The sequence below is a fragment of the Electrophorus electricus genome, chromosome 7 (genome assembly GCF_041902795.1).
Source record: "Electrophorus electricus isolate QZ-2024a chromosome 7, ASM4190279v1, whole genome shotgun sequence".
Taxonomy (NCBI): Eukaryota; Metazoa; Chordata; class Actinopteri; order Gymnotiformes; family Gymnotidae; genus Electrophorus; species Electrophorus electricus.
Window position 1 is genome coordinate 29814680 of NC_137503.1, and position 13574 is coordinate 29828253.

The 13574-nt window shown below is 40.3% G+C and overlaps 1 protein-coding gene across 1 annotated transcript; it reads right to left on the reverse strand.

Moving 5' to 3' along the window:
• Positions 1 to 5416: 5416 nt before the first annotated feature.
• On the reverse strand, positions 5417 to 7592 carry six1b (SIX homeobox 1b). Its single transcript, XM_027002939.3, has 2 exons — positions 6832 to 7592; positions 5417 to 5981 (listed from the first exon to the last, which is right to left on the reverse strand). The coding sequence occupies exons 1-2, from the start codon at positions 7389 to 7391 to the stop codon at positions 5687 to 5689; spliced, it is 855 nt and encodes a 284-aa protein (XP_026858740.1). The 5' UTR covers positions 7392 to 7592; the 3' UTR covers positions 5417 to 5686.
• Positions 7593 to 13574: the final 5982 nt, after the last annotated feature.

Sequence of the window (13574 nt, forward strand, 5' to 3'; positions counted from 1 at the left end):
ATGATTTTATAGCCTTTTAAAGATACCTTGTTAACGTATGAGTCATTGCTTCTGACTTTGAAAAGGTTATGGATACATTTTTAACTTAAGACGGTTCTGATACCGATACAGCACAGTTTTGCAGCGAAGAAAAGAAAACTAGATCGGTGAGCATATGGTTCAGTGACGAGTACATGAAATATGAATTTTGGAGATGTCAGCGCTTTGTACAATGACTGTGGGGAGAAACTATCGTGCCATGCCATGGTTCCTACTAAACATCAAACACAATATCACGACTGAACATCCCTTATTTGTGCGTTTGAAAGAGCGAACTAAGAAGTGAGCGAATTTTCTAAGAATAATAATATGTCTGTACGAGCTCTCGAAGCTGGCTGTCGAGTTGCTCAACTTGATGCTAAAGCGAAAAAGCCACATACACTGGTTGAATCACTGATCTTGCAGGCAAAGCAATCCTGAGCACCATATAAGATGTGGATGCTGGAAAAGAAAAAAAACAGCTAAAGTACCAGTACGTTGTGCTGGAAAATGAATACCAGCGAAATTTTCAGTGCAGCTCGGCGAATTACCAGCCTTAGGCGGGTATACTTAAGATACTAGCTAATGTAATTTTGTGGATGGTGAGATAATTAGGGAAAACTTTCTATTTTGCCTACAAAAATGTCTAACTAAACCCAGGTTTCTCACTAAAGGTATGAATGTATGCTATAATATTAGTAAGCCATCATGTTTGATATGAAGGTTTTTGTTAGTATTAATGGTGTAATGGGTTTTTATATGCACCATGACAAAAACACTGGTATAGAATATTATTGTTTTATTATTTTATTTTTCCGTTTTTAAAATTTAAGAGGACTTTCCTGTGACTATGCTGTAGCATACTTTAGTTGGATCCACACTGGGACATAAAATATCAAAATCCATACTCTCTGCCTGGGATGTCGTGTTGTTTTAGAATTTTGCTTCAAGCCAGCTGTAGTTTGATTTTTGTTTTGTGGTTATTCATCAGTATATCAGTAAAATGTACATGTCACATTTTATGTAGTAAAGGTGATTGTAAAACCTGAATGTAAAACACTTAACTGAGCAAGTAAGAGAAATAAGTCTAAGTACAGTTTGATTTGTTAGAAAGTTGTTTTTGTGTTTGTGTAGGTGTGTGTATGTGTGTTTGTATCTGTGTTTGGTATGTGTTTGTGTGTGTGTGTGTGTGTGTGTGTGTGTGTGTATGTGTGTGTTTGTATACAGGCAGCAGTATTTGTGTGTAAGTGTACCAATCTCTTCGGCTCTTGCTCTAGTGCTGCTCCTTGGTCACCAACCGCACATACCTGCTGCGTGAGCCCAGCAAGGGTCCGACGCCAGGCGGGCGGAGAGAGACGAGGGGTGGGAGTCGGGGGGGGGGAATCCGCAAGACCCTCCGGCGCCCGCTGATGGAGGGCTCCTGGCCTGCGGGACAACTGCCTCTGCTCGTCCATCAGTCCAACCTCGCTTTGAAACCCGAGCCCCTGTGACTGCCACATGGTAAACCGTTCTTCAGCCCCACGCCAGCGGCCACAATGGGCAAGCATGGGGATAAGTGTGTGATCCTCCACTCCTGACCATTAGAGGCACATGGGGACACCAAGCTGCAGACACGAAGTGTGATTTCCTGTGCACACATCTTGAGGTGATGGACTGAAGGACAGCTTTTGAAATCAGCTGTCATTATAGCGGAGAGTGTAGTCAGAGCAGCAGGTGTGCACCAGGGGCCGAGCCTGTGGCTGTTTGTACCAGGCTCTTTGTGTTGGCTATGCCTATGTGTCTGCCGGCTGTTTACATTTGTATAAGAAACATGATTTGTTTTTTGCTCTAAACTATTTTGCTCCAAACTGCTTTGTTTGTGTAAAGCTGTGTGTAAATTTCTAACATGGTTAGTTTTACGTATCCTCTGTATTAGCATAAATATAATGAAATTGTAGATGTAATGTCAGCTTACAAAACATTGTTTTTGTTGTTCTAATGGCCAGTGCTATGAATTGGACAGATGCTGAGCGATGCAGGCACAGTGATGACAACATCAGTCATTATGCCTGTAAGCTGATATGATATGCTATATTGTTCTCACTCATCTGTCTTGATTTCTTGTCAGGGCCCTTTCAAGGCACTCTGCTCAAATCAAAATTGTTCATAACTTCTAATTGTGGTAATCTTTCCATGATTTGTAAGGGCATTCATAAATATCCTCCTGATCACCTTTATCATTTTGGTAATCTATTTGATTCATAATTCTTTCTTTACAATGTGTAACTCAAAGTACTAATAGTTAGTCCATCAGGTTACTAAAATCCACTGCAGTCTGTCTGGCACTTCTAATGTCTCCCAAAGGTCAAACCCTTTCATGCACCTTCAAGTGGAAAACTACTTTAACATACCCCTTTTAAAATGCCTAACCTATTCCCTGCAGTCTAATAACTCATAATCAGCTGCTAAACTATACTAAAGGTTAATGTTTTTGCACAGGCATTATATCCCCAATGTTTTTAAAAGCCTAATTGTGTAAATCTGAAAACGTGCTAATGAAATAAGATTTTCATCACTATTCATGCATGTGCTGTAAAAACCTGACCATATTTCAGTTATACAGACAATTTGGCTGTTCTCCTGGGCTCTCAGTCCATTGTTTGTCTCAATATTATTCCCAGCCTGAAATCTCCTGATGCCTCTGTGAGTCAAAGCTTGAGGCAAGGAACAATGTGATATCAGGTTAAAGAAGGTGAGGGTGGAGGTGCAGTACTGAGAGGGTGGGGGTGAAGTATGAAGCCCACCTGTTCTATTCCTGCACCCTACGCACACACACACACACACACACACACATTATGAGTGGAGAGAATGGTACTCTCTTGTACCCCCGCTTCACCCCCACAGGGACTGCTCAGATTACAGCCAAACCCTTTTCTTCCCACAGAAGAAACTCCCTATTTGTCTTATTCACCTCCAGCACAGGCCCGAGCTTTGTGCGCTCACCTTGATTTAGTAATGCAGGAGAGAGTTGGCCCTGAGAGGCTGCGCCGGAACAGAAACACAAACCACTTTAAAAGCAGCCTTGGCACGCCACCAAACTTTGGTACCAAATCCCTTTGCTTTCCAAAAGCAAAATAGTGGTTCAGCTGAAGAAATGTTGGAGTGAAAATGTTATTTTGAAAGTTCATTTCATGTCTAACATTGGCATTTTATACCGACCATGCTTACTGATATATTTGGCTTTCTATATTCTTTGTTGGCTATTGGTGACAGCTAATGTTATCAGTAACAAATAAGTCTACATTTTTGTTCTGTTTAAAAAATGGGTACATGTGCCTAATATGCAACTGGTTATATTTTATAAATACAATTATCAGGTTTTGATAATAACAATAATGGCCAATGTTAAATCATTGTTAAATACTCAGTGAAAAATTAATAATAGTCTTCCCCAAACTCCAGACTATTATTCCAGCACTACACTATCCCTATATCAAATACACAAATATGTATATTGAATCAGAGTACACTGTATTACATTTTAGACATAGGGTTTTTTGGGGGGGGAGGGGGGGGGCAGGCCTAATTTATAATTTACGTCACTGAGAATAACTGGGTGACCTCAGCAATGCCATTTCTGCTTAGTTCCTACTGAATTTGATATGAAGTGTTGGCATTTTAGGAATCTTGTAATTATTGACATGTATATGAAGACTGCGCAAAGCGATATTATACATTTACAGAAAATAGCACATTGCGTATATCTGCTTACATTGCGTATATCTGCATTTTCTTATATTTGAGATCATTCCATGAGGAATGTATTTAAGAGAGTTTTAGTCTTAGCACTCCTTCAGTGCAAGCAACAACCTGGTTCCGATTATCCCTCGGAAATCCGGAAATCCTCTGTGCTCTCTGTTGAAAACTATTACGCTGATAGGCACGCGTGGGGATGTTTGGGAGGCCGTAGTGCCGAAACGTTTCGTCCGGCGGAGGAACAGATGGGCCTATCCCGTCACGCACGTTTTGCCAGTTAGGTAGTCCAGCATTTATTCTCAGTATGTTAGCTAAACGTGACGATTCCTATTGAAATGGGCGGGGCAATACTTGCATTAAAAAAGAATCTGCTTTGATGAACATTTCCTTGCCAGGTTATGGCTAGGATTTTCACATCCACTTTGTTTGCGTAGAGGTAAATTATTTTTCAGAGGAAGGAGATATACATCAACATACAATGTCACTTTAGAGTATTATTGTATAAACTAATTCACTATGCAAACATTCCACCAAACATTTGGCAAGCTATTGAACTGTCATTTGTGGACAAGCGTTTTAGACTGGACATTTCATATGATGACTTACTTTTGATTTATATATTTATAGTTATTTAAGATATATATTCTTGATGACAAACGATCAGTGAAAGCCCATGTCCAGTTTAATTAGTGTGGCAGCACATTATGAGCGAAGAAATAGACTGGAATACAAAGTTTTCTAACTACAATAAACTAGGCCAGAAGTCAGCTGTATCTTAAATTTATGTTTGCATTTTTTCCACAGAAACTTATGAATGAAGCCACGTGGGCGCGCCTACTGCAGCTGGTGTCTTCTCTTTGGCCCAGAACCGCCAGAACAAACACTGAGAGAGCGCAAAGCAAACACCCCACTATGAACCTAACGATGCACCGCGACCACAAAAGCACGACGCGCCTCCCGAGGCTTCAGTAAAGTCAACAACTCTCAGCGCTCTGTTGACCTAAATTATGAAGGCATATTATGTAAGACCAACTCGATATAAACATCATCATTATATTAATAATAATAATATTATTATTATATAACATACATAATATTTGCCTATTATTATTTAATAATGTAATTTTGTTATTATTGGTTTATATTTTACCAACAAAAACATAACACACAATAATAATAATAATAATAATAATAATAATAGCAGCAATCGTTTTTGATTTTTGTCTCAGGTTATAGTCATCTGAACTCTAAAAATCGAGAAAGATATTGGATCATCTTATCGATCAGACCATGCAAAAACACCTGAGTCACGCAACTACAGCTTTTTCAAATGACTTTCGTAGAAAAAAAAATGAACTTGTTTCCGTAATCTTCGTTTTAAAATAATTTTCTGTGTAAAATAAAGTTGTTCATGCTAGGTGCTGTGGTACCACTTAGGGCAGATTAATTTAATTTATTTGCAAGCTCATCCACTAATTTGTCTTATTTCTTGTTTGTACTACTAAAGCAGACCAAATTCTCCTATAGGAATATTAGCTATACAATATTTCTATCCATTCATATCTTTAAAAAAGATTACGACCGGCAATTTCCATCTCATATTTAGTCATCACGCAAGTCTAACCGGGTATTTTAAAAATCAAATACTGGAATACAGGCGTCCTGAAGGTTTGATGAAGAGCATTAGGTTTATTAAATGCTTTTGGTTCGTCCTTTGTCCAGTTTAACGACTTGGCAAATGTCAGTCCATGTGGCTATTAGTCCACCATGGTAAAACCTACTGTGAACTCTTACCAGAAAAAAAATGTCTACGGATTTTGCGTTCAGCCTTATACTGTTCATTGTTCATATCTATAGTAAAGTGGCAGATCTCTTTCTACTATTCCGTACAAAATAAACAAAAATAAATAAATAAAATCTCAGTCTTAATGGCTTAAGAACCGAGGTCCACTAGACTTGATGTCAACGGTCCCAGTAATGAATCCTGGAGCTGGTGTGGGTGTCCTTGCATGCCGTGTACCGACTGTGTGGCGCCGAGGCCAGTCATGGGGTACGCGGACGCGCCGGGGTGGCTCATGTTACCCTGAAGCAGAAGTGCGGAGTTCTGGTCAGGGCTCTGCGGAGGCGAGAAGTCGTCTTCCGAGCTGGACATGAGGGACTTCCCACCGTCCAACGGTGACAGCTGGTTCTGTTTGTTAGCGCCTGAATTGTTGTTCTCGCTGTTCTCTCTGCCAAAGATTGTGAAAAACACAAAGTGTGTGTTGTCTTTTTTAATTCCAAGTTCCAGTTATATATACTAATTTATTCTATATTTTTGAACCATTTAATACAATATAATTAATTCAAGGCTTGTTTAAATAGGGAATATAATCGACAAAACATTACATGTAAACACCCTAGACAATCTATAATGCATAGCAAAATTAATTAACTGCCTATCAAAATGTTAATTTGACATTTTCTTGTCTGTAAAGATCAGTTAGAAACTGTCAAGAGGGTTGCACTGTCAAGAGGGTTGCAAATTGCAAATGAACCTCTGAGGGTTTTTTTCAGTTGGTTATATTATGCCTTTAAGGTATGAGGAAAAAAAGTAGCCTGGTTGTTTATATCTCCCCGAGCGATATTAAATGTGTAGCTGGGACAGCTCCTGACAACAATATAGCATATTACCTGGGTAATATTAGAGCATAATTAGCTTTGCTTTTACCTGCATACTGCACAAGGACTGCACATCAGTGAATTAACTCTTGACAGTTTTGAATCGAGGCTACACCACGCAAAAGTTAAATAGCCTGCTCAAATAAATAACGTCGGTGTTAATCCAAGTTCAGAATCAGTAATATAAAAAGACTGCTAAGCTTATACTAAAGTCTATAATTCAAATATTATCGTTAGTGAGCATTAGTTTATTTGCTACTTGTAAACTAAACCGTTTCTCAGGGATGAATTTTACTCAACAACTTAAAGTCGATCGTAATACAAATGCTTAAAACGTCTGGCGTGAAGCTGAAGTCGACATGTGTTCCGTTTGTTGATGTAGCAAGCTAAATTGTGTTCTCAGGCGGAAGCGTAACTTACCTTTCTTTTGCTTCGGCGGCTCGATCTCGCTGTCGCCTGTTTTTAAACCAGTTGCTCACTTGCGTGGTGGTCAGCCCCGTTGCCTCAGCCAGCTCCCTTTTCTCGCGGGGAGAAGGATACGGATTGTGTGTGTACCACTCTCGTAGAACGCCTCGGGACTTCTCTTTGAAACAGTAGCTTGTCTCCTCTCCGTCCCATATCGTGCGCGGCAAAGGAAATTTCCTCCGTACCCGGTACTTCCCTACGGCGCCCAGTGGTCGTCCCCTTAGTTTCTCGGCCTCGATATAGTGGGCCTTGAGCCACAGCTGCTGCAATTTGGGGTGGTTGTGTGGGGAAAACTGATGGCTCTCTAGTATTTTATAAAGCTCCCTGAAGTTTCCGCGGTGAAAAGCTACCACAGCCTTGGCCTTGAGAACGCTCTCGTTTTTGTGGAGATGGTCGCAGGCTGGCAGGGACCACAAAAAGCGTCCCAGGCGCTCGAGGTTCCCCCCTTGTTGTAGCACCTCACACACGCACGCCACTTGCTCCTGGGTAAACCCGAAAGAGGGCAACATTGACATGACGTCCTGATTGCGCGCGTACTCCTAATTGCCAAACCGCTCTCTTTTGACTTTCAGAAAAGAGCGGAATGGGGACTGCGGCCGACCGAGTCCGAGACTGAAGACGTGTTGTGAAAAGGTTCTTTTGGCAAGCCAACGCGTTGGAGGTGTCCACTGCATGTGCTATGAAGTTTGGAACGTTCGTTAGAGACAGTTCGCTCCCTATCCAGTCGTGTCGCGCTAAAAGAGAACTGCGCGCTCGCTGATTGGCTCTCCACCTACCCTATCCTAACAGCAGTGCAGAAAACGCTGCGCTCCCATTTCCTCCCTCGGGAACGTGGTGGTCTGAAACTGGATCCCCTGTCTCCAGTTTTACCTGAGGGACCGGCGTACCTTGATACTAATCAATTACAGCGGGTCTCTGAAGACTACGCATACTCTCATCCCACCTTAAGCTTAGTTGTCCATTCACAGATCCTACATTTAACTTAAACAAATTTAAAACCGTTGAATTATTAATTGAACAAGTAATTGAGTGATTAATATATAAATACTGCTACTTTTTTTATTAGGCAGCTTGCTGATAAGAAACCAGTCTGAATGTAGTGAACCTTATTAGGCCCAGATGGAAAACTGTTTTAGGAAATAGGTGCTGAATATGAAAGCAACAATGGATTCTCATTTGTTTTACACATAAGGCGCACAGGTTCCTCTAGGTTAGGCTAATGCATGACTAGTGTTCATTGTCAAGGTACACGCTGTGCGCCGTGCGTGGGGTCCCAGTGCACACGTGGTGATGAGATACTTAAGAGTTCATTTAAAAAACAGTTAAGATCTAAAGCTGAGGAGATAAGTGCAGTAACGAGATAAGGAGTAGCCTACCCCAGACGTGCTGAGTCCGTTCTTCATCTAACTAAATTGGCATTAGCCAAACAAGTTAAATGCATCACATAATTCCTAATCTTACAAAAAGAGTAAAAATAGTGCAAAAAACCCCCAAAACAAATGTAGTTGAATACACAATTTATTTTTATGCAGTTGTACTACATGCATCAATAAAGTTAGAATGATTTTTTGATTACATTGATTTTTTAGTGGTCTCCGCGTCTCAAATTTGACAAATTATACTTCGTATTCTGGACGCTTTATCAGATGAATGTTAATACATTATTTTGATGAAGCGTCCAGAGGCGAAGTTTAACCACGTGCAGAGTCTATATGTAGAGTAATTTGTTTTGTTTTGGCACAAAGAAAAAGTATTTACCCCATGTTTCTTTCTCCCCCCTTTCCCCGTACAGTGAAATATAAAACCGGTGCATTAGTAAATGAGTTCTGTGTTCCTCGAGCTCTTTGCTACCCAGACGCTGTTTTAAGGAATAGATCGCATTTCTTTATCTACGCCGAAATCTGCAATATGACACCATGGCGACGCAAAGCTCACAATCACTCACCCGGAATGGAGCACCTCTTTATAATTTAATTTGAGATGGGGCGTCCATTTTCAAGACAACCACTGAGCCCACTCGGGGGCGTGAGCCCCGTGGACCATGCTGTCGATACCCTACTATGTTGCATTAGAATTTGGATTGTCGTGTGACTTTGGTCTTACTGGGGGCCCCTTGGACAGTAATTTGAAATAAGGAGTTAATTAGTTTTAACTGCCAATCCTGGCACCTGTGAAAACAACTTTCTTTGCCCAATGTCTCCAGAGAGGAGAAAAGAAGACGGTTTGAAAGATGGTCCATCCATCTGTCCAGAAGAATGATTCAATATACTATGCCTCTCGGCGACACTAAATTTCTTCAGCATGAGCTTCAGCAAAATAGTAGACAAGTATATAAATGTAAGAGCCAGACTGTGTGACCGAGTCGTTAATCTTAGAGTAGTGCTGCACAGGACATTGTAAGAAAAAGTGTAATGATTTGTTAGGGCTTTTTAAAAGATGAAACAAGCCCAGTTTACCCAATATTTTTTATACACACACATACTAACATACGCAGCCTATATTTGATACTTCAGTGATGTTTCAAATAATTCACAAAACTCATATCTAAATTATCTTAAACTAGAATTCAAATTGTAGTCGTTTATGTGTGATATGGGACTATGGATTTTAATAGATCTAACGGCATATATAGGCTCCTACATCATCTTGGTCGAGAATACTTTTTTTTTTTTTTCAGTACAACGGCACACTGACCCGTGATTGACGTCTCTGGGTGTCGTAATGTCTTCACCGCACTGAGGCGCGCCTCGCTCCTAGACCTTTAAAGCGGAAAGGCCCTGCCCGTTCTCAGACCCTGATCATTTCAAGATGTGCTTCTCTATGGCCCAAAGGCGAGGGCTGGAAACTACAACGCTACATATCGATGGTCGACACCCTATAAAGTACTATTAGTGAAAACACACAGAGGTTATTAGAATCCCATTAGAATCCTCGACGCAAATTCATGTAGCTGTTGATAGCTTCTATGTCAGTATATTCCTATACTTTTTGCTTAAATTATATTATACTTTTACTACAGTCCCCATTTAATCGCTTCATTTAAGATTTAAATTGATAATTTAAACGGCCTATTACAAAGGTCGACTTATGTCAGGGAGCTGAGTAACTGCTGTGTATGCAATAGCCAGTTATTCTTGTGCTCTTACAATAACAGTTCCACGCAGGAGACACGCGTAGTCGCGGGCAAGTATCCAAAGCACAACAAACAACTGCTTAACTAAATTAGGTGCAATATGAGATGCACCAATCGACAAGTAATATCCTGTCATATATACAAAGCATTTTGTTAGGCTTATTATTTGTTCGCCATTCTAGTATCTTTTAATTTTTTAAATTAGAATAATTCAGCTTATACATTCATTAAATGATTAAACATTCGTTAAAAGAAATTCGATGATGCTGGTGAAAATGATAATTAATAGGTTACTGGGCTACTGTAATTACACTGAAAATGTATTATGACTAATTACCTTGCGCGATGTTAGACTTCGGCTTACACAAATTACTAATTTCTGCAATTATTAAAAGTACATTTGGGAATTAAAATAATTAGCACAGTTTTATAGGGAGTCAAGGCTCGCTCCCAGTAAACTCGCAAAGCAAAGCGGCGCTGCATGAACATCAATACATAGGTTTAGTTCCGTGTGCGTTTTATGCTCATGTATTATCTTTTTCGATGTAAATTTATTTGCTTGTTTAGCCTATGAACTTTGTTAATGCTTCGTAGGTTAAATGTAATTACTATATATATATATATATATATATATATATATATATATATATATATATATATATATATATATATATATATATATATATATATATATATATATATATATATATGTTAAATTACATCTCATACTACCAGCCTGTTTATTAGTATACATAAATCATGATAATTTTATTTGCTATATAGCCTACATCTAACGAATGTTTAAACAGGAATTTGATAAACTGGAATTGCAAGTATCATTCTATTATTACGCTGTGTCATTCACGTGAACGGATGTGACGCGCAGTTTTGACATACCCGGACTGGCAGTAATTAATACTCACCTTACTGCCAACACCTTTATTAAGTAAACAGTAACCACAACGTTTGTAGGATTATGAGAAAAATCTTGGTGCAACTTGGCAAAGCATCACATAAATATTGCAATTATTAACAACTGGGGACGTAAAAACAATAGTGTTATTAGGCTACTTGCTTGGCCGTTTTTTTTTCTTAATTAGGATGTTAGCACGTCTAGTGCATCTAGTATTAACTGTCATCTATATTTATCAGCTTTTTGTATGATTATTTTGGTAATTGTATTGAGAGGTTAGGTAGCCCTATATAGCTAGATACGTCAGTCATGCCTATTAAAATTATTAATTTGTATGTATTATTCTCCTTTTCAAGTTATGGCATCACGACAAATTAAAATTACGGTAAAAGTGAATTTTTAAAAAACTCAGACTGCAGAGTTGTAATATGTTGCAGCACTGAATCTCTAATTCAGCTGTCTTGAAAGCCGATAAACAATAACAATTATATTCACAATATCTTTGGTCCTGTTTATGAATCTAGCCTACATTATTTATATGGCCAAAAACATACCACACTGACCTCTATTGGCCTTCTCTTTTTATGAACTTCCTACTTCCATTATTTCACTGCTGCTTACTATTCATCCTATTTGATATTTTTACGCGTGCTTCACATTTTGGGGAGCGCTGACATGGCTGACAACTGTGGGGGCTTTGTGTATTCATGCATGTGTTTGTGTGCACATTTAAAAGAGTGAGAGAGCGTGAGAGAGAAGAGAGAAAAAGAAAGAGAGTCAGTCCTCCTCTCTTGGATACCGACACCTTTCCGTTGATTTGCTGACATGCAGAATTTCAGGGGCACATAAGGATTTATTCAAATGAGCCCAACACACCCCTCTTTCTATGCGTTCCTGAACATGTGCTTCATCATCTCTGTGCTTTTATTGCATAGGCCTATCTGTGAGTGTGTGTGTCTGTGTGTTTGTGTGTGGGGGAGGTCTGTGCGTGTATTATGTGTGTGTGTGTGTGAAGTGGTGGGTCTGTGAGTCATACAGACCCAGTTGGCCTCTGACCTCACATTAGCACAGTGTGTAGGGCTGGGGCAGGCTGGGCTCCGGCTCAAGTTACCCGCGCCTCACAGGCTGCAGCGGCACACTAAATGTCACGCTTTGAAACAGCCTGCAAAAGTCAGGGGTCAGCTTCTTTAATAAGCCCACTTCTGCAGGGTTCCCTCTTTTTTTATGGCCTGCCATGGCCAGCATTTATGTGCCTGCCACTGCATTTGAGAGCGTCCACAAGGGCGAGCTGATGGCAGCGTCCCTCCGGCCGTCTGAATCTTTGAACCGCAGGATAATGGGCAGCCTTTTGACATCAAACTTACATCTCCCAGAATTCAGAATGATTTTCCCCTTACCTCATGCTTATTGTGAAATTGGAGACTGGACTGATGTGAAGGTTCTTTCTGCTCCTCTGTGCTGTACTTATGTCCTAGGAGATGATAAGCTCTCTATAAGGGTTCACAAAAAGCCACACCATTCACCGCATATGGAGACGCTGTGACGTCTGTGTCTGAACAATAGGGCGAAGCAACAAGATCCCCTTGCCTTGCACACACCGGCTGACACACAGTCAGCCCAAGGGAAATGGGGTACACGAAGCACACATGTCCCTTTGGTTGTGGCCACTGGTTCTTAGCTCAAAAGCTCCAAACAAAAGTGCTTTCTTACCCTTCAATATTCCAGGAGGTGCCATTCGATACCTAGCAATCAGCTAATCTTCTGCCCTAGGCGACAGGGTCACCATTGCACAGGTAACAATAGACTCTTTACCTGTGCATTTTTTTCCTTTGTGTGTGGGAGCCAGTCCTACCTGGATGCCATTCAATTAGCTTAGACTCACATGGCCTGGTGTCACAAGAAGGAAATGTTCCCACGATAGGGCACAGACCTAAGCCTATTCCTTTCCCAGAAGGTTGACATGCACCTAACTTTGACCAAGGTTTTCTTCCTTCCTTCAAAGTGAAAATATCTGATGAAACGTTCTATTACATGCACATACATGTGAATGTGTCAGAAAAATAGTGTCTTGCATAATTTGTAAAGATATTTCTGCACGATAGTATCTGAGATTTTATCTTGAGCTGCAATCCATCACACAGTTTTTGTGCCATTGTATAAACTACCAAATAACAAGCAATGGCTTAGCTTGAGCTTGGAGCAAAATGCCTGTTCCTGTTCGGTCATGTGCAGGAGCATCGGGGAAATCCAATAAGGGTGTACACTTCTTCGCATCCACTCTGCCTTTTTGGGTGACCTCCACTTCGGGCTATGACAGGTACCATATTACATTTGAAGAGTGAAGTGGGATGCGCAGCTGCCAGGCATTGGCAAACGATCACAGAGGACCCTGTAGTGAGAACATGAGCTTGACCTCCATCATACTACATATGCATACATTCATGCATTAGTAATGTGTGAGGATCACGGCCAGCTGTCCTGGAGGCCCAAGTCCTAGCCTAATTTTGTTAAATGGAGAGTCTTGGATATCCACGGTACTGATGTCATGCCTCAAGATTAAAGCACCAACTTACCTACAGCTCAAAGTAATATGTGATTCATCTGAAATTATGTCATTATTTTTTTGGTTATTCTGTTGTCAAGACTGAATTG

Coding starts and splice junctions, on each gene's coding strand:
- six1b (XM_027002939.3), bottom strand. CDS start 7,391: ATGTCAATGTTGCCCTCTTTCGGGTTTACCCAGGAGCAAGTGGCGTGC. Junction 5,982..6,831: donor GCCGCCGAAGCAAAAGAAAG/GTAAGTTACGCT, acceptor AATCTTTGGCAG/AGAGAACAGCGAGAACAACA.